Consider the following 22,341-nt stretch of genomic DNA (forward strand, 5'->3'; position numbering starts at 1 on the left):
GCTGACACATAGAATATCCACTGACGCTGCTATCATGAGGCCAGTTCAATACTTTGCCTCAAGCGGCAGAGTATTCCTAAAGACAGGAGGCAGCAGAGCGGCAGTCAGAAGTTAGGACACGTGGTTCCGACTCTCCCTGCAATCCCTGCTCTGACACTTGCTGTTGCTGACAGTGCAGTGTCAAAAAACAACAAGGTAACGTGCGGCGTGCCCAGCGGCAGGTGAGGTGACTCACTGTTACCACCCGGCGGGGCTGAGGTGCAGTCAGAAGCGGTGCCCTGTCTCCTGACCTGCTGGCTGCTGTGCTGGGACTCAGAATTGGACAAACACATTGCTGGCCGACTTGTAGCAGTAACCGGCAGGCTAGTAAGTAACTATAAAAAACATAATTCCCCACCCACTCCCCCACATGCTAGTGAGTGTCGATTGTGAACGAGCCGATACAAAGAGCCGGCTCCCTGCTATGAATCAAAGTAGTCGGCTCTGCAGTGTGAGTGAGCTGAGGTTTTTTTTTTCCTTTCTGGTGCCTGCAGCTTGTCAGACTGTGACTCATGTGGGAGGAGAGAAATAGCTGTGGACTGTTTGTGAGCACTGGAGAAATGGTGCAGACAAGCACATGCACAGGACAGGGTGGATGGGAAAAGAAAGTAAATGCTTCCTATTGTTAACCCTTAAGTGCCCACAGACTGCAAGCATTAGGGTATGTTTCCACGTTCAGGAAACGCTGCGTGTTTGACGCTGCATAGAGACTCAGCGTAAAATACGCAACGTTCACATGTTACAGCATAGTGGAGGGGATTTCATGAAATCCCATCTTCACTATGCGGTAAAACACGCAGGCGGCAGACCCACGTAAACGGACATGCGGCGCGTCTTTTCAGAACGCAGCATGTCTGTTTACAATGGTAAATGTACCATAGACTAAAATCGCATCTAATGATTAGTCACATGCGTAGAAACTGCATAACCGCAGCTAACTACGCATGTCTGCCGGCTCACCTGTCCCGCCACCGGAAGTCCTTCATCCACTGCAGTTCTTGTGATACCTTATTGTGAGAACTGTCATGCACGTGACTGAGAGTTATCTCCAATCACTAGTCTGGTTCTATCAAACAGCTGATCAGCTGATTGTGAGAACGCTGTAGTATAGGTGATCGCTGGAGAGTTATCTACGGTGATCATCTACCGGCTCTGCTACATCTGGATGTCACGTCAGGCATCCAGACAGCGTCGGACTGGGGCACCTTGGGCCCACCAGAGAAAATCATTCTTGGGGCCCACTATGTAGCTACATAGAAATAGATACAAGACCACCAATTGTGCGGTAAAAAGCGCTAATATCAGGGTATAATATAAGGTAGTTCACGTCTTAATAATGTAGCAAGGGTTGGGGTAGCCACCTCACAGAATATAATGTAGCCCCCTCATAAAATATAATGCAGTCCCCTCTCATAGAATATAATGCAGCAGCCCACAAAATATAATGCAACCCTCTCAGGTATGACGCAGTCCCCACCATAGAATATAATGTAGCACCCCATAGGGTATAATGCAGCCCCCCATATAGTATAATGCCACCCACCACAGAATATAATGTAGTCCCCTGAGAGAATGCAGTTCCACCACAGAATATAATGCAGCCCCCCCACAGAGTATACTGTAGCCCCCTCATATAGTATGATGTAGCCCCCATAATATTATGTAGTCCCCTGAGAGAATAATGCAGCCCCACCACAGAATATAATGCAGCCCCCCATAGAGTATACTGTAACCCCTCATATAGTATGATGTAGCCCCCCATAATATAATGTAGTACCTTGAGTATAATGCAGTCCACCCACAGAATATAATGTAGCCCCCCAGGGCCGTATTTAGAGTTTCTGCTGCCCTAGGCACTTTTAGCTCTGCCTCCCCTTTTGGTGAGTATGACAATATCGGCAGTGACTTTGGCAAGAATCGCTGATGTGAAAGTTGCCTTTTGCAGCAGAACAGTTTTTCTGCATCTGCCGCGTAACGGATCACTTATGGCAACACTGCGTTCGGCCTCATTCATTCCCTATGGGATTTGCGGCACTTGCCGTGATCTGGCAAATGTGGTACCATACCTCCCAACTTTTGAAGAAGGGAAGGAGGTATAAAGTTTGCGGCGCGCGTAGTGCGCCGTGGCAAATTTTAGGCCACGCCTCTGACCAGACCCATTTCACAACTAGTCACACCCATATCCACGTCCCAACCGCAGCCATTTAGCACTGCTGATCACACTGTTTTATATAGAATAATTATAAGCAAACAAAAATATGGCCACACAGTGCTCCATACTGTATAATAGCCACACATGATGCTCAATACTGTATAACGGCCACCACACATGATGCTCCATACTGTATAATGGCCACACATGATGCTGCATATTGTATAATGGCCACACAGTTCTTCATACTGTATAATGGCCACACATGATGCTCCATAGTGTATAATGGCCACACATGATGCTCCATAGTGTATAATGGCCACACATTGCTCCATACTGTATAATGGCCAGACAGTGCTCCATACTGTATAGTGACCACCCACACATAATGCTCCATAGTGTATAACGGCCACACAGTTCTCCATACTGTATAATGATCCCACATAATGCTCAATACTGTATAATGACCACAAATGATGCTCCATACTGTATAATGTCCATTGGCCACACATGATGCTCCATACCGTATAACGGCCACACATGATGCTCAATACTGTATAATGACCCCCCTCCTGTATGCATGGCTCATCTCCATCCTATACCATATACATAGCTCATATTACCCCCTCCTGTATGCATGACTCATATCTCCCCATGTATGCATGGCTCATATTCCCCCCCCCACCTATGCATGGCTCATATCCCCCCCCCTGTATGCATGGCTCATAGTCCGCCCCTGTATGCATGGCTCATATTCCCCCCTGTATGCATGGCTCATATTCCACCCCTGTATGCATGGCTCATATTCCACCCCTGTATGCATGGCTCATATTCCCCCCGGTATGCATGGCCCATATTCCCCCTGTATGCATGGCTTATATTCCCCCCCCCCCCTGTATGCATGGCTTATATTCCCCCCTGCATGGCTCATATTCCCCCTGTATGCATGGCTTATATTCCCCCCCTGCATGGCTTATATTCCCCCCTGTATGGCTTATATTCCCCCCTGCATGGCTCATATTCCCCCCTGTATCTGTATGCATGGCTTATATTCCCCCCTGCATCGCTTATATTCCCCCCTTTATGCAAGGCTTATATTCCCCCCTGTATGTATGGCTCATATTCCCCCCTGCATGGCTTACATTCCCCCCTGTATGCAGGCTTATTTCTCCGCACCCGCTCCTGCTCGGCGCGCCAGCTTATGTCCTCCTTCATCCCCCCGTCCCTCATACTCACCTGTCCCACTGCACGGCCGTGCCGACATCCCTCGCGCTCTGTCCCGACTCCAGGCGGCGGCGCCGGCACAGCACCTTCTTCCTGCTTGAGCGGTCATGTGACACCGTTCATTAAGATCATGAATATGCGCATATTCATGATCTTAATGAGCGGTGTCACGTGACCGCTCGTTCAGGACGAGCTGCAGTGCAGACGCCGAGACCATCGCTGGAGCAGGGTGAGTATTCAAGGCGGGCGGGCGGGCGGGCGGGCGGCGGAGGCAGGGGGGGGGCCCTGGGGTGGGGGGAGGCCCTGCCAGCAGGTGTCAGTGCCAGGGCCCACCGGAGGATCCTCCGGTTCCCCGGTGGGCCAGTCCGAGCCTGCATCCAGATGTAGCAGAGCCGGACTCTTCTATCTACACTGTGTGCACATACACCATACACCATGCAACAACATGCAACATGAGACAAGCTGCGACGACATGCGACAACATGCAACAGCATGCGACAACATGCGACATGCAACAACATGCGACATGCAACAACATGCGACAACATGCGACATGCAACAACATGCGACATGCAACATTAAGAAAGGTGGACACTTTATTTTACTGAGTGTCAATGGACCCTTCTAACACAAGTATGGATTGTCTAAAATGAGGAGGCAGTTTCACAGTGGACGTTAGAGTCTCTAAGACTTGGGATGATGTACAGTATGCACTTATAATGTGCGCAGCACTGGTTTTTATTGGTGTATTCATTTGTGTCTTTTGTATAGTTTTTCTATTGTCCAAGACCTTGAAGTTCTACCTGGCAAGAGGGATTGTTGAACTATTTTCATTGTTAAGGCCCAGCCGTTGATTTCCGAAGCTGAAACCATACAGTGAGTAGTATTTTTAAAATCCTTTATTTTCTACTACATAAACAGAAATGTAACAAGTGTAAAGATCGATGTTTCAAATACTAATAGTAATATATTTTACATGTGCATCAGGTTAGGCGAGTAAAGAGTAAACCAGATTTATTTGTACTGATTTTACTACGTTGGGGGGGGGGGGCGTTTTGCAATTCGCCTCAGGCAGCAGAAAGGCTAGGTTCACCCCTGAGAATATCCGATACTGGATCAGTCCTACAAACATTATTTTGCTGATCTGTCTGTTCATGGTACACCATCCAAGCGACTAAAGGCCATGATAAACCAAATATGCTCCTTATTAGCTCTCAACGCATTTCCCCTTTCTGAGACAGGTTCATCAGGAGAGACCGATATATGATGACATGGCAGTGGAGAGTTGTCCATATGATGTGGCTGGATGGTGTACCACTCAGACAGGAGCGAAGGAATAGCTGACGCACGAGCGGGGGCGCCATCTCTCGTAATCTTAGGGTGCCAACCCCCACATCTAGGTAGGTGTTCAGACATATGCAAATATAGGGTTATATCACTCATTTCGGCACCTCGGCTGAGCAAGATTGTGATGGATGGAGCACTATCATAGGTCAACACTGGGATGTGCCTTTAGTAGATATAAGAAATTCTCCAGTTAGTACCCAGGACCATAGGGCTATTTTTTAGAGGCATGGTGTCCGTAGGGGTTACACTCTGCATATTATCCTCTAAGCAGAGGTTTATGAGTTATAAAAACGATATAGTAGCATTGCTCTAACCCTAGGAGGTCAAGTGTTTATTATCATTGAAGACTTCCTTGGGTGGTAGATAGCCCTTTATAGTATATTTTTACATTTTTTCGTGTTTTCTTTGCGCACACCATATCATCTTCATTGAGTGGGTATTTAGGTTGTTTTTATTATTAACTAAATAAAAATTATATTTTAGATAGGGTTTTTGTTAGTAAGCAGTTATTCTATACCCTATAACACATTGGATATTTGTAAGACTATTGCAGCAATTTGGTAAATTCAAAAAAGTTATATTTTTTCACATTAATGTACACTCTGCACCCCATCTTGACTGAAAAATAGAAATGAAGACATTTTTGCAAATTTAATAAAAAAAAGAAAAGCTGAAATATCACATGGTCATAAGTATTCAGACCCTTTGCTCAGACACTCATATTTAAGTCACATGCTGTCCATTTCATTGGAGGCCAGCTGTGTTTAATTAAACTGATAGGACTTGATTTGGAAAGGCACACTCCTGTCTATATACGACCTCACAGCTCACCAAGTGCATGTCAGACCACATCAGAATCATGAGGTCAAAGGAACTGGCCAAGGAACTCCGAGACAGAATTGTAGCAAGGCACAGATCTGGCCAAGGTTACAACAGAATTTTTGCAGTACTCAAGGTTTCTAAGAGCACAGTGGCCTCCATAATCATTAAATGGAAGATGTTTGGGGCCACCAGAAGTCTTCCTAGACCTGGCCATCCAGCCAAACTGAGCAATCGTGGGAGAAGAGCCTTGGTGAGAGAGGAAAAGAAGAACCCCAAGAGTACTGTGGCTGAGCTCCAGAAATGCAATAGGGAGATGGGAGAACGTTCCACAAAGTCAACTATCGCTGCGGCCCTCCACCAGTCGGGCCTTTATGGCAGTGTGGCCCGACGGAAGCCTCTCCTCAGTGCATGACATATGAAAAACCGCACAGAGTTTGCTAAAAACATATGAAGGACTCATCCTAGACTATGAGAAATAAGATGAAACAAAGATAGACCTTTTTGGTGATAATTCTCAGGCTGGTTTCACACTTGCGTTTTAAAACGCAGCGTTTCAAACGCAAACGCATTTGGTGCAAAAACGCGTTTTTTAGACGCATGCATTTTTGCGTATAAACGCGTTTTGACGCGTTTAAACGCGTTTTTTCCTGCGTTTGGGATTTTGAAACGCATGATGAGAAGTGTGTGACAGCTGCCAATCATCAAAATCAACTAGAAAACCCACTATAAACATAAATACCTAGGGTTAGGGTTAGGATCCCTAGTAATACTAGGGAACCTAACCCTAACACAAACCCTAACCCTAGGGATCCTAACCCTAACACAAACCCTAACACAAACCCTAACACAAACCCTAACAAACCCTAACACAAACACTAACACAAACCCTAACACAAACCCTAGGGATCCTAACCCTAACCCTAACACAAACCCTAACCGTAACCATAACCCTAAGGGATCCTAACCCTAACACAAACCCTAACACAAACCCTAACACAAACCCTAACACAAACCCTAGGGATCCTAACCCTAACACAAACCCTAACACAAACCCTAACACAAACCCCAACACAAACCCTAACACAAACCCTAACACAAACCCTAACACAAACCCTAACCCTAGGGATCCTAACCCTAACACAAACCCTAACACAAACCCTAACACAAACCCTAACACAAACCCTAGGGATCCTAACCCTAACCCTAACACAAACCCTAACCCTAACCGCAACCCTAACCCTAGGGATCCTAACCCTAACCCAAACCCTAACCGTAACCCTAACCCTAAGGGATCCTAACCCTAACACAAACCCTAACCCTAGGGATCCTAACCCTAACACAAACCCTAACTCTAACCGTAACCCTAAGGATCCTAACCCTAACACAAACCCTAACCCTAACCCTAGGGATCCTAACCCTAACACAAACCCTAACCGTAACCCTAACCCTAAGGGATCCTAACCCTAACCCTAGGGTTAGGGTTAGGATCCCTAGGGTTAGGGTTAGGGTTAGGGTTTGGGCTAGGGTTTGTGTTAGGGTTTGTGTTAGGGTTTGTGTTAGGGTTTGTGTTAGGGTTTGTGTTACAGTTTGTGTTACAGTTTGTGTTTTAGGGTTAGGGTTTGTGTTATAGTTTGGGTTAGAGTTTGTGTTACAGTTTGGGTTAGAGTTTGTGTTTTAGGGTTAGGGTTTGTGTTAGGGTTTGTGTTAGAGTTTGTGTTTTAGGGTTAGGTTTTGTGTTAGGGTTAGGCTTATGTTATGATCTGGTGGTTTAGGAGCAACATGGGACGAGCTCTGAAGGAAGTGGTACCTGTACTGACCGCAGTCCCGAAGCTCAACACAACACTAGAAGTAGCCGTGGGATGCTCCTGACACTCCCTAGGCACCTCGTCACAGCCTGAGAACTAACTACCCCTAAAGATAGACACAGGAAAACTATCTTGCCTCAGAGAAAATCCCCAAAGGATAGATAGCCCCCCACAAATAATGACTGTGAGTGGAGAGGGAAAAGACATACACAGAATGAAACCAGGATGAGCACAGGAGGCCAGTCTAGCTAGATAGATAGGACAGGATGGAATACTGTGCGGTCAGTATAAAACACTACAAAAAATCCACACAGAGTTTACAAAAATCTCCACATCTGACTAAAGGTGTGGAGGGTAAATCTGCTTCCCAGAGCTTCCAGCTACACAGAATTAATTCATACTGACAAGCTGGACAAACATAGAAAGCACAGAACGGATAAGTCCACAACCTGTGGACAGAAAAGAGCAAGCTAGGACTTAGCTTTGCTGAACTGGTCAGGATAACAGGGAAATCCAAAGAGATGTGAATCCAACCAGGAACCATAGACAAGTGGCACAAGCTGAAGGAAAGAGCCAGGCTAAATAGCCGAGCAGAATAGACAATCAGTGGAAGCAGCTGCTGACTGCTAAATCCAAGGAGCAGCCATTCCACTTAAAACCACCGGAGGGAGCCCAAGAGCACAACTCAAAAAAGTGCCACTTACAACCACCGGAGGGAGCCCAAGAGCGGAATTCACAACAGGCTTAGGATCCCTAGGGTTAGGGTTAGGTTTAGGGTTTGTGTTAGAGTTTGGGTTAGAATTTGGGTTAGAGTTTGTGTTAGAGTTTGTGTTAGAGTTTGTGTTAGAGTTTGGGTTAGAGTTTGTGTTTTAGTGTTAGGGTTTGTGTTAGGGTACGTTCACATTAGCGTCATGCGACGCAGCGTCGCCGACGCAACGCACGACGCATCGGCAACGCACACAAAAACGCACCCTTTTTGACGCATGCGTTGAACTGTTGCGTCGTAAAACGCAGCGCTTTTTGTGCGGTTTTGTTGCGTTTTTTCGAAAAACGCAGCGTTTTTCGACGCATGCGTTGTTAAACAATGATGTCATTTTTCAACCCAATTTGGTGTCTAGACACTAGATAATACCACCAATGGATAGAAGAGGGTGGGTCTAGTGTCTAGACACTAAATAATTCCACCAATGGATAGATGAGGGTGGGTATAATGGAATTGTGGTATATATACCCCGGCATAGATAAAATCCTACCATTGCGTGGTTTTTACAGCATCAAGATGGAGCGTCCCATGGAGAGTATCTACCTGAATATGGAGCTGGATTTTGCCATTGCTATTGCTTACGCTATTGCCTGTCATGAACAGAGGAAAAGAGAAAAACTACGGAGAAGGAGTCGTCGGCGTTTTTGGCTACACCCTATAGTGGAAGTCCGAGAGAGTCGTGGAGCCTACCATTGTTTGTTTGGCGAGTTAAATGACAACCAGGATAAATACTTTGAGTTCACCAGGATGTCTCAAAACAGCTTCCGCTATCTGCTGCGTCTGGTGGAAGGAGCCATTTCCAGGCAGGACACGCAGCTCCGTAAATCAATTTCCCCCGAGGAACGTCTGCTGGTGACTCTACGGTACGTAATGCAATGTGAAGGTTTTATATATTCTTGCCATTTTTTAAAGTAACGTTTTTTGTTTTTGTGGGGTGGGGGATTGGAATTAAAAATGAAAATTTATTATATGTAATTAAATTAAATTTATTTTTTTTTTCTTCTTGTCAGTTTCCTGGCTACCGGAGAGACCTTGAGATCACTGCATTTCCAGTTTCGGATTGGAGTCTCCACACTTTCAGGTATTATTGCCGACACATGCCGCGCATTGTGGGACAACCTCCGGGATGAATTTTTACCAATACCAACGACAGCGTTATGGGAGGCCAACGCCAAAAAATTTGAACAACTGTGTTCTTTCCCTAACTGTATTGGAGCAGTGGATGGGAAGCACATTAGGATTACAAAGCCTGCGAGAAGTGGATCTCTGTTTTTCAATTATAAAAAATACTTTTCCACCGTGCTTATGGCAATTGCAGGTGCGGACTACAGGTTTCTCGCCGTGGACATTGGAGCGTTTGGCCGTGCAAATGATTCACGGACATTTAAGGAGTCTGACATGGGCCGAAGATTATACGAGAACAATTTCAATTTCCCCCAGCCACGACCTCTTCCCAAAACCGAAGGCCCGGCCCTGCCATTTGTTGTGGTTGGGGATGAGGCTTTTCAAATGAGTGCCAACCTACTGAAACCGTACTCCAGTCGGGGCTTGGACTGCACAAAAACTATTTTTAATTATAGACTGTGCAGGGCCAGAAGAACTGTGGAGTGCGCCTTTGGAATCCTTGTCTCAAAATGGCGTATCTTAGGATCCGCAATAAATTTGAAAATTGAGACAGTGGATGAGGTGGTGAAGGCTTGTGTGGTTCTCCACAATTATGTTATTGATAAAGAGAGAGTCAACGTGGAACTAGATGAACCCATACCAAATCCATTGCCTGATTATTAAAGGGAACCTGTCACCCCCGTTTTTTGAGATTGAGCTATAAATACTGTTAAATAGGGCCTGCGCTGTGCGTTACTATAGTGTATGTAGTGTACCCTGATTCCCCATGTATGCTGAGAAATACATTACCAAAGTCGCCGTTTTCGCCTGTCAATCAGGCTGGTCTGGTCAGGTGGGCGTGTTCACAGCGCTCTTTTCTTCCCCAGCTTTCCGTTGGTGGCGTAGTGGTGTGCGCATGTCCAGAGTTCCGACTTCCCTGCGCCCACGTGAAGACACAGTGCGCGATCTGCGCTGTAATCCCTTGCATTGGTGGGGGCGGCCATCTTCCTGGGGCCGCGCGTGCGCAGATGGAGTGCTCTGCTGCACGGGGCTTCAGGAAAATGGCCGCGGGATGCCGCGCGTGCGCATTAGAGATCGCGGCGGCCATTTTCCCAAAGCCGAGTTTGCATCTCGGCTTTGGGAAAATGGCCGCCGCGATCTCTAATGCGCACGCGCGGCATCCCGCGGCCATTTTCCTGAAGCCCCGTGCAGCAGAGCACTCCATCTGCGCACGCGCGGCCCCAGGAAGATGGCCGCCCCCACCGATGCAAGGGATTACAGCGCAGATCGCGCGCTGTGTCTTCACGTGGGCGCAGGGAAGTCGGAACTCTGGACATGCACACACCACTACGCCACCAACGGAAAGCTGGGGAAGAAAAGAGCGCTGTGAACACGCCCACCTGACCAGACCAGCCTGATTGACAGGCGAAAACAGCGACTTTGGTAATGTATTTCTCAGCATACATGGGGAATCAGGGTACACTACATACACTATAGTAACGCACAGCGCAGGCCCTATTTAACAGTATTTATAGCTCAATCTCAAAAAACGGGGTGACAGGTTCCTTTAAGATCATCCTCTGAGGACAACTTTGGAAATTGCTCATATGAGGGATCGATTTGCTGCATACTTTGTTTCCGATGTTGGGCGTGTTTCATGGCAAGATCAAATGGTTTAATTTATACTTCATCTTGGTTTTAGTGATACAATCAAAACATTGTCATGTAAACACAGTTGAGTCCATGACATTTTACCAGCCTATGTTTATTTAAATGTTGTAATGTCCCCTGAATTTGTACTGTGTTGTGTTTTTTACAATAAAGTTCTTTATTGTGCCTTTCCGTTTTAACAAAACAAATGTCCCATATGTTTTTCCAAATTAAGCAAAATTTAAAATCCAATGTTCTAGAAACTAATGTGTGTCCCACCAAATTTAGTAATGTGAGCACCAGTACCCAAATTGACTGTGACAAAACAAAAAAATTGTTCAGCCGTGTGTTCCATAGTTTTAAAATATAACATGATCGGCTCCCACCTTGTCAACCATTTTTAATCTTGCAGACTATTTGCATATGGAACCTGGCTTGACAAGGAGGGAGACGATCATGTTTGCTAAACTCTACTGAGTTTACACTATTTGACTCATGATGCTGGAATACGTCCAGAGTCAAATAGTGGCGACACTGTGAACATTGCTACCACCTCACCTGACCAATAACCTTAAGGGTACCATTATAAAACGATTAACCAACGATCCCGACCAGTGATACGACCTGACCGTGATCGTTGTTAAGTCGTCGTGTGGTTGCTGGAGAGCTGTCACACAGACAGCTCTCCAGCGACCAAAAAAGACCAAGTCCCCGTGTAATGTGGGTAAACATTGTGTTATGAAGCGCAGGGCCGCACTCACGATGTTTCCCCTGTTGACCATTGTAAATGTAACACAAAAAAAAAAACAAAACATTACATTCTGGTGTGTGACACGTCCATCGCCGTCAGCTTTCCGCACTGTGCCAGCCCCAAAGCACAGCACAGCGTTTAAGTCAACGGTGTGCTCTGCTTTAACTTTACGGCCGGGAATGACAGTGTCATTCACTGCAGGAAGATGATGGCGAGGGACGTGGTAGACACCGTAATGTAAGTGTGTAGTATATTTTGGTATTTTTAAAATTTTTTGAGTGGGTAAAACACTGCGCTAGTAACCCGATATTCCCTGGTTTCCAGCTACATCGCTGGATCGGTGTTAAACACGCCGATCCAACAATGACAGCGTGTGATCAGTGACCCAATAAAGGTCCTGATCATTCGCAGAGACCTACAATCTCCCAGCAGGGGCCTGATCGTTGGTCGCTGTCACGCATAACGATTTCAGAAAAGATAACGTTGCTACGTGACAAAAAACAACTATATCGTTAATGAAATCGTTGTGTGATGGTACCTTTACGGTAGGTTTGGAAATTGATATATTGTGAAATGCTCTTTGTGTTTGTAACATCTCATAGTACAATGAAAGCCTGCCTTAAAAAAAATTTGAAAAAAAAATTGATAAGATTGTGTCAGACGTTGCACATCAGGTGTTAACACTAGATTTGTTTATACGGCGCAAGGTGTGATTTGGTGCAAACTTTATTTTAGACCAAGAAACTCCTTATTTTTGATCAAATAAAAAATTTTATTAACGGGGACACAAAAAGAAAAAATGGGTAAAGGTTAAGGGGTATTAACGTCAGCGACAAAGGGAGATTGATAACCTCCAGTTTTTGTGTGGGTTGAGGAGAACGAGGAGGAGGACGAGGGGGAGGAACCACCATATTTTAAGACACTGGACGGGATGCCGACGTCAGTCCAGCCTGTAGAGGGTGGCGATAATGCCAACCCAGGAGGTGAGGGAGGAGGGACGACCAGTGTCCTAGCTAATGTGGACTGGCTATGGCTACTCCTGCTCTGGGTAGACCCAGGCTGGGTACTTGGTGTGCTGGTTCTTGGAGCAGCCATAGCCGACGTTGTAGTGCTGGTCTTCTTCTTTTTTTTCTCCTCTCTCCCTCTGGGTGTGGTTCGGCTTCCCGTCTTTGTGCCCTTGAAGGCCTGGCAGGAGCAGAAGTTTGTGGCTCTGTTCTATGGTGGCGGTGGCGGCGGCGGTGGCCCTCGGCACGTGGAGCTCTGTGTTGGTGCTCTGCAGCAGGAGTCGGAGCCATGGTAGCCAGCGATGGTACTGCGGGCATTGTAGTTGCTGACTGCATGACCCGAGCCTGCTGCAGAGCAGTCACATATGCATTGTTGCAGGCCTGCATCACCGAAACCTGGAGTTCCGGCGTAAGATGTTCCACCATGCCCTTCTCAATGGCACTAAAAAAATGTTTGGCCGGCCTCGAGAGCTCCGATTCCATTGTTTCAAGACGCCGGTCGATATTGGACAGAGCTGTGTCCATTCTATCGCCCAGCGCCTTGAAACAATTCTGGAAGACCGTGCTCAAATGCAAAAATTCGGGCAGGACCGCCCTGTCCGAGGCCCGCTGACGCTGTCGGGAAGACCCGAAGGAAGGAGCGACAGAGGCCTCGGCCAGGGGAACATCTGATGGACCGGCTGCCGGTTCGCCAGATTGTGGTGGTGCAGACCTGCTCTCGCTGTGGGATGGCTGTGACGGGTCAGATGGCGATTCACGAAGGACCGCTCCAGAGGGTCGGACAGGCTCGCGGGTGCTGCTGTGTGTTCTGTGAAAACATAAGGAAACCATTAGTATACAAAATATAACATTTCACATTCGTCACCACCTGTGTAAAAGTTAACATTGCATCACACATTATAATTTAACATAACTGTTTAAGGGTTAGTTCAGTCTGTCAGTCGTAACGGTTTGCTGATTGAACGGCCAGCTGCCTGACATGGCTGATGCGACCAATCAGCGCGGGTCACAGGCCTGATTAAAAATGCCCGCTCCTTACTCCCCGCAGTGAAGGCCCGTCGCCCGCATACTCCCCTGTCATTAATTAACTTTACCGGCGGTATCCATTGCCGCCGTTAATGCTAACCAATTTTTAATATTGACACTGCATATGCCGCATCAATATTAAAAATAGAATACATTTATTTTTTTCAAAATAGTCACCCATGTTTGCTGTTTGTAACGCCCGACAATTACGCTTATCGTCGGAACTGCCATGACGTCACGGTCAGGTGACCGAGACGTCATCACAGGTCCTGCGAGCTGAGCAACCATGGGAACATAACCTGCCTTGGAGTAGAAGGTATGCCGTGTCTATTATATTTTTCCTTTTTTAAAAAAATCTGGGATACACCTGGATGGGCAATATACTACTCAACTATGAAATATTGCCCGGGCATGGCCAATCTACTATCTGTCTGTGTGCTGTATACTTCGTACTTGCCAAAATAAATGGCTGGGCAATAAACTACGTGGCTGGGTAATATACTACGTGAATATGCATGTTTTCCAAACGAGGTGTGTGAATAGGTACTATACTTACTCTCGGCTTTCAAGGACCGGTCGCAGGAATTGCAAAATACGATTGTATTTATAGATTGAGGTCCTTGAAGCTGCAGCACCACTACGAATCTGTCCCTCCTTTTTCATGCCCCTCTTGAAACGGTCCTTCATGGAGCGCCATCTGGTCTTCAATTGTTTAACTGTGTATAAAGTAAAAATAAAAAAATTAGTTTGAGAGAAAATATTGAAATTGATAACGCAACCGTGTGCAATCCCAATAGAATACATCACAGACGGTTGTGTATCGTGGCATGATGGGTCAGAGCAGCATTTCGGAAATACTTACGAAATTTATCTTTAACCGCGGGGGAAGCGCTGTCGAAGCCATCCCACAGCGATTTTGCCACCTCAAGCCACAAACGGCGCAACACGCCCTGGTCCGCGTGCCGGGGGTCACGGCTGTCCCACAACGGGCCTCGCTCCTGTATGGATGCAACCATGAGGTCGATGTCCAGTGGGTCATCATGGGCCCGTTGTGAAACCTAGAATAATTGGAAAATATTAATGTTTGCAAGATAAAAATAGTTCTCCATACCTCCTCCACCACCCCCCATACCCCAAAAAAAATAAAAATAGTTAAAGATAAAAAAGGAATAGGTTGTTTGACATAAAAACTTACTCGCCGTCCTGCCACCACAGCTTGGTCCCGTGGTCTCTGCTCCTGAGGGCTATGTTCCTCCTGGCTCTCCTCCTCACTTGAAGAAGCCTGGAAAATAGTTTAAAAAAAGTTGAGTGACCCGTCTACAAATGACACCGAATAGTAAGCAACAGTAGATCATGTACTCACCGGACTCCTCAGCGGTGGGGTGTTGCTTGACTCGCTGGCCATTTTTACTAGATGAAATTCTGAAATAAAAAACAAATTAAAATTTATCCTATGCACAATACAGCGGAACATAGGAAAATATAAAAAAAACAATACATTTACATTTTAACCACAAAGAACATTGCACTAAAGGTACCGTCACACTAAGCGACGCTGCAGCGATACCGACAACGATCCGGATCGCTGCAGCGTCGCTGTTTGGTCGCTGGAGAGTTGTCACACAGACAGCTCTCCAGCGACCAACGATCCCGAGGTCCCCGGTAACCAGGGTAAACATCGGGTAACTAAGCGCAGGGCCGCGCTTAGTAACCCGATGTTTACCCTGGTTACCATCGTTAAAGTAAAAAAAACAAACGCTACATACTTACCTACCGCTGTCTGTCCCCGGCGCTGTGCTTCTCTGCTCTGGCTGTGAGCGCCGGGCAGCCGGAAAGCAGAGCGGTGACGTCACCGCTCTGCTTTCCGGCCGCTGTGCTCACAGCCAGAGCAGAGAAGCACAGCGCCGGGGACAGACAGCGGTAGGTAAGTATGTAGCGTTTGTTTTTTTTACTTTAACGATGGTAACCAGGGTAAACATCGGGTTACTAAGCGCGGCCCTGCGCTTAGTTACCCAATGTTTACCCTGGTTACCAGCGAAGACATCGCTAAATCAGTGTCACACACACCGATTCAGCGATGTCTGCGGGGAGTCCAGCGACGAAACAAAGTTCTGGACTTTCTTCCCCGACCAGCGACAGCACAGCAGGGGCCTGATCACTGCTGCCTGTCACACTGGACGATATCGCTAGCGAGGACGCTGCAACGTCACGGATCGCTAGCGATATCGTCTAGTGTGACGGTACCTTTATGCCAACTGAACTAACGCTGAGCAAACAACACTGCCACATTGAAACAAAAAACAATGGCAGAGACAACACAATGCCAGAGTAAACAAAAGCCTAAGGGTACCGTCACACTATACCATTTCGATCGCTACGACGGTACGATTCGTGACGTTCCAGCGATATCGTTACGATATCGCTGTGTCTGACACGCAGCAGCGATCAGGGATCCTGCTGAGAATCGTACGTCGTAGCAGATCGTTTAGAACTTTCTTTCATCGCTGGATCTCCCGCTGTCATCGCTAGATCGGTGTGTGTGACACCGATCTAGCGATCTAGCGATGCGATCCAGCGATGCGTTCGCTTGTAACCAGGGTAAACATCGGGTAACTAAGCGCAGGGCCGCGCTTAGTAACCCGATGTTTACCCTGGTTACCATCGTTAAAGTAAAAAAAACAAACGCTACATACTTACCTACCGCTGTCTGTCCCCGGCGCTGTGCTTCTCTGCTCTGGCTGTGAGCGCCGGGCAGCCGGAAAGCAGAGCGGTGACGTCACCGCTCTGCTTTCCGGCCGCTGTGCTCACAGCCAGAGCAGAGAAGCACAGCGCCGGGGACAGACAGCGGTAGGTAAGTATGTAGCGTTTGTTTTTTTTACTTTAACGATGGTAACCAGGGTAAACATCGGGTTACTAAGCGCGGCCCTGCGCTTAGTTACCCAATGTTTACCCTGGTTACCAGCGAAGACATCGCTAAATCAGTGTCACACACACCGATTCAGCGATGTCTGCGGGGAGTCCAGCGACGAAACAAAGTTCTGGACTTTCTTCCCCGACCAGCGACAGCACAGCAGGGGCCTGATCACTGCTGCCTGTCACACTGGACGATATCGCTAGCGAGGACGCTGCAACGTCACGGATCGCTAGCGATATCGTCTAGTGTGACGGTACCTTTATGCCAACTGAACTAACGCTGAGCAAACAACACTGCCACATTGAAACAAAAAACAATGGCAGAGACAACACAATGCCAGAGTAAACAAAAGCCTAAGGGTACCGTCACACTATACCATTTCGATCGCTACGACGGTACGATTCGTGACGTTCCAGCGATATCGTTACGATATCGCTGTGTCTGACACGCAGCAGCGATCAGGGATCCTGCTGAGAATCGTACGTCGTAGCAGATCGTTTAGAACTTTCTTTCATCGCTGGATCTCCCGCTGTCATCGCTAGATCGGTGTGTGTGACACCGATCTAGCGATCTAGCGATGCGATCCAGCGATGCGTTCGCTTGTAACCAGGGTAAACATCGGGTAACTAAGCGCAGGACCGCGCTTAGTAACCCGATGTTTACCCTGGTTACAAGCGTAAAACTAAAAAAAAACAAACAGCACATACTTACATTCTGGTGTCCGTCAGGTCCCTTGCCGTCTGCTTCCAGCACTGTGACTGCCGGCCGTAAAGTGAAAGCAGAGCACAGCGGCTGTGCTTTCACTTTCACTTTACGGCCGGCAGTCACAGTGCGGGAAGCAGAGACTGCAAGGGACCTGGCGGACACCGGAATGTAAGTATGTGCTGTTTGTTTTTTTTTAGTTTTACGCTTGTAACCAGGGTAAACATTGGGTTACTAAGCGCGGTCCTGCGCTTAGTTACCCGATGTTTACCCTGGTTACCCAGGGACCTCGGCATCGTTGGTCGCTGGAGAGCTGTCTGTGTGACAGCTCCCCAGCGACCACACTACGATTTACCTACGATCACGGCCAGGTCATATCGCTGGTCGTGATCGTAGGTAAATCGTATAGTGTGACGGTACCCTAAAGATAACAAAACAAATACACAGCAGACCCTATGTCGTAATCCAAAAAGACAGTTTTTTTTAACAAAATGTTTACTACATTGATTGCCAAAAGTCAAAAGAAAAGCAAAACCATACCGCCATACGTGGCAATTAAAAAAAAAAACAAACAAAAAAAACAAACCGCTAAATATAACGACCTTAAATACCAACCTGATTAAAAAAGCAAACATTTATATTTAAAAAAAAAAAAAAAATTGGAAGAACAGTATGCACGGAGCAACCCCCCCCCAAAAAAAAAGATCTTTGAAGGAAAAAAATTAACAACCCCCAAAAATTAAGGACCGAAACGGCAATCCTGGATACACCACCATACTTTACAATAAAACCGACAGGGCCGGAGACAATAAAAGGCCATACAACGCCATACAACACAACCAGAAACAAACAACAATGTCTTTACACAACCACAGTGCAGAACATAATACACAACTTGCAATAAAAATTATTACATTTAATAAAAGGGCGCAGAATCATTCTATACTACCATACTTTACAATAAAACCAACATGGCCGGAGACAATTTAAACGCCATCATATAACGCAAGAAAAATACATCACAACTGAATACAAAAAACACCCCCAAACCAATAAATGGAAAAGAAAAATCTATCCTGGAAAGAACAATAATCAAGGCCGGAGACAATGAAACGCTATCCTATTCAACGCCATACATCACAACCAGACCAAAAATATAACAATGTCTTTACACAACCACAGTGCAGAATATAAATACACAACGTGCAATAAAACAATTTAAAAATAAAACATGTAGAAAATGCGCAGAATCATTCTATACTTACATCTCTGGACAGCAGATGAAGAGGTCTGTTGTGTTGGCTATAGATGCTGCAGCAGAAGTCACAATCCAAACATTTTCTTTATATATGGGGGATGTTTATCACTGTCTAGAAACTGTCTAGACACTTTTTTGTGTAATTTTATTTAACGACGCATGCGTCGCACAACGCACGCACAATGCACGCACTTGCGTCACGTGCGTTGTCAATTGGTTTCAATGGGAGATTGTAACGCAATGACGACGCACGAGCGACGCAAGTGCGACGCATGCATTTTATAGACACTACAAAAATGCAACATAGAAAAACAGGAGTAGAATCGGAGCGAAAGAATAATGCAAAATATAATTTATTAATTAACAGCAATAGTGCATAGATATATATCAAACAGTACAATAGGATGATTAAAAAAATGGGAAAGTGAGTCACCCCCGGTGAACACCCTGCCACAGATAAATGTCACATAGACAGATAGTATACAGGCAATAGCTAAAATGTGTTAACCACGTCACTCCTGTGGGTAACTAGTATACCCCCCACAGGATAAAGTGCTAGCGACAAGGCAGCGCTTACCAAGTAGAATACAAATGTAGGCAGGCAGGGTGCACCGGGCCGGGAGCAGAGAGGTCCCCGACGCGCGTTTCGCTAACGCTGGTGTTCGGCTTTCTCAAGGGGAAGTGCTCCAAACCGGAACCGGACCCTTCAAATAGCACACGCCCCTCCCCATGTAAAGAATCACATGGGGTGCCCCAGCCAATGACTGCCACGTAAGCGGCGCATGCGCTCCTGACGTGCTCCATCCCATGTCAGAAGCGGCGTCACGCATCGCCCAGACGTCGCGGGTAAGAATACCCCCACAGCGCCTGCGCGAGGCGGCAGAGACGCCGACCGGACTGGGAACTAGGGCACCGCAGGCAGCGCATGCGCACCATGGCCAGCCAGGCAAGATAAACATAGATACATATAACGGAGGTCTACATAATGATGCCACACAAATACAAAACTATATCCAAAACAGTACAGGCAGTATTAAAACACAGTCACATAAATGCAAGGCTGACAGATGGCAAAGGTGCGTGAAGGAGCACAATAAACTGGCAATGCTGGGGTTGTAAGTCCAAAATATATACACGGTCCATCCAAAGGAGAGGTTCTTAGGTTCGGAGCACAAATATTGAATATGGTAACTAGAAATAATGAAAAGAAAATAAAGTGAATAAAAACACAATAAAAACAAAAAATCCCGTAACGGGACCCACATCTTCGGCCCAGATAAGGGCTCTTGTAAGGAGTACAACAGGAGATAATACCCAACCTAACTAAAAAGGAGGAATATAAATGGACGGAAAGAAATGAAAATAGAGGTGAGGGGTCGATAAAGGATTTTATCCCAAAAAGGAAGAGAAGCTAAGGGACTCATTAAGTCCTTTTGGGGTCAAGGTGTTAAGACGGACAATCCAGGCGGCTTCTCGCTGAGCTAATACTTTCTTGTAATTACCACCTCTGACTCCAAGGTGCACACACTCGATGCCTCTGACCTGAAGAGTCCCCGCATCACAGTTATGAAATCGTTTGAAATGGCGGGGAAGAGTCTTCAGGTCAGAGTCATCAGTTGCCCCACGTGCCATGCGGATGTCTCTGACATGTTCCCGGACACGCGTCCGAAGTTCCCTGGACGTGAGTCCCACATATATCAGAGAACATCCGCACGTGGCATAATATACGACATTAGACGAACCACATGTAATGTGCTGTCTAATGTCATATTTTTTGGATCCATCCGAAGATGTAAAGGATGAAGTCCGTATGATGTTAACACATGCCACACAGTGGCCACATTTGAAGGAGCCCAACATTGGACCCCTAGAGCCAAATGGGTTAGTGGGGGGTGGGACATAGTGGCTCCGAACGAGAAGGTTAGCCAAATTAGGTGATCTTCTGGCAGTCATGGACGGAAATTCTCCCAAAACAAAAGCTAATGCAGGTTCCGTAAGTAAGACCGGCCAGTGTTTGATCAGGATTTCCCGCATTCTAGACCACTCATGATTATAGGTTGTAATAAACCGAATCTTATCTCCCTCTTTAGGTGTTTCCTGTTTATTATTCTTGGGGTACAGCAAGTCCCTCCGTTGTGTTCTTCTCGCCCTGTCAAATCCACGTTTAATGGATCTACGGCTGTACCCACGCACCTCAAAACGTCCCCTCAAATCCTCCGCCTGTGCGAGGAATCTATCATCGGTGGAGCATATCCGCCTCATCCTTAGGAACTGTCCGACCGGGACGGCCCCAACCGTGCTATGATTATGTGCTGAACCGGCATGTAACAACGCATTGACTGATGTAGATTTCCTGTAAACGTCTGTCTGGATTCGACGTGCCTCATCAATCTCAAATGTGACGTCCAGGAAGTCAATGCGTTGATGATTAAATTGGTATGTCAATTTGATGTTAAACTTATTATCATTAAGCCGGTTCATAAATTCCTCGAGCTGCTGGGTCGTTCCCCCCCACAAAAACAAAACATCGTCAATATAACGCATCCAGCACAGCACATGGTCCGAGGCCTGCACGCCCTTGTCGCCAAAAATCGATCTCTCCCATGCTCCCAGGAAGAGATTGGCGTACGAAGGCGCACAGGCCGCGCCCATGGCTGTGCCGCGTCTCTGTAAATAAAAATTGTCTTTGAAGACAAAAAAATTGTGGGTAAGGGCAAAACCCAGCAGCTCGAGGACCAAATCACACATGGGGCGCCCAGGTCGGAGGCCCCAAGGAAGAGGCGGATAGATGCCAAACCGTCCTCATGGTTAATGCATGCATATAGTGTTTGGACATCAGCGGTGACCAAAAGGACACCAGGGTCGACAAGGACGCCGTCAACCCGAGAAAGGACGTCCGTTGTGTCTCTAACGTATGACGGTAATGTCTCCACAAGTGGCTTCAGATAAAAATCAATGAATCTGCACACTGGGTCGCAAAGGCCATCAATGCCTGACACAATCGGACGTCCCGGGGGGTTGACGGCGTCCTTGTGGACCTTAGGTAACAAATAAAAGGTGGGTGTCCTTGGTGATCTAACCGTGAGTCCATCCAACACTTTTTTATTACTGGTCCCTTCATCTAACGCCCTCCCCAAAATGGTCTGTAACTGAGAGGAGAAAGAGGCCATCGGGTTATAGGTCAATTTGGTGTAAGTGGAGGTATCCCTCAATTGCCGAAACGCCTCTTTTTCATATTTCTCACATGGCCAGACGACGATGTTCGCCCCCTTGTCAGCAGGCTTGAATACTATATCTTTATAGGATTATAACTCGTTAATAGCCACCCTCTGCTTATATGTCAAATTATCAAACCTGCGTCTAGAGGATAGTTGTTTTAAATCCTCAGTGACCAGGCGTGTAAATATTTCAATTGCTGGACATAAAGCCAAGGGGGGGAACTTCGTCGATCTGGGCATCACGGCTGGAGGGAACCTACCTTGGCGTGTGGGATTTTGTTCCTCCAGGAGGTCCTCCAAAGCCCGTAAGGCCTCCATCTCCATCTCAGTCACAGACCCATGGGGTGAATCATTCTTTGAGTGAAGCTTTTTTAACACCAACTTCCGGGAGAAAAGGTGAAGGTCCTTCATAGCTACAAAGAAATCGAAAGGGTTAGTAGGGGAAAAGCTCAAACCTCTACCCAGCACTTCAATCTGGTCCTTAGTAAATGTATATTTCGACAGATTTAATACCTGGAGGCTACCACCAGTACCGGCCCCTTGTTGTTTCCCAGAATGATTC

General features: G+C 46.7%; 2 protein-coding genes across 2 annotated transcripts in view; one reads left to right on the top strand and one right to left on the bottom strand.

Moving 5' to 3' along the window:
• Positions 1-232: 232 nt before the first annotated feature.
• Positions 233-22,341, top strand: part of CIMAP1B (ciliary microtubule associated protein 1B) — an 80,759-nt gene continuing 58,650 nt past the window's right edge. The window contains exons 1-2 of the mRNA XM_069765485.1: positions 233-366; positions 4,187-4,291. The gene's annotated coding sequence lies outside the window, so the exon portion shown is untranslated. The remainder of the gene's footprint in view (positions 367-4,186; positions 4,292-22,341) is intronic.
• Positions 12,449-14,389, bottom strand: LOC138674164 (uncharacterized). Its single transcript, XM_069762081.1, has 2 exons — positions 14,244-14,389; positions 12,449-13,469 (listed from the first exon to the last, which is right to left on the bottom strand). Exons 1-2 carry the CDS (start codon positions 14,372-14,374, stop codon positions 12,671-12,673), a joined length of 930 nt encoding a protein of 309 aa, XP_069618182.1. The 5' UTR covers positions 14,375-14,389; the 3' UTR covers positions 12,449-12,670.

The sequence above is a fragment of the Ranitomeya imitator genome, chromosome 4 (genome assembly GCF_032444005.1).
Source record: "Ranitomeya imitator isolate aRanImi1 chromosome 4, aRanImi1.pri, whole genome shotgun sequence".
NCBI classification, from domain to species: Eukaryota; Metazoa; Chordata; class Amphibia; order Anura; family Dendrobatidae; genus Ranitomeya; species Ranitomeya imitator.

What these genes read in the sequence shown, in the direction of transcription:
- LOC138674164 (XM_069762081.1), bottom strand. Translation starts at nt 14,374, where the DNA reads ATGAAGGACCGTTTCAAGAGGGGCATGAAAAAGGAGGGACAGATTCGT. An exon ending in CCGGTCCTTGAAAGCCGAGA is followed by an intron (nt 13,470 to 14,243) that starts GTAAGTATAGTA and finishes ATGTTTTCACAG; the next exon opens with AACACACAGCAGCACCCGCG.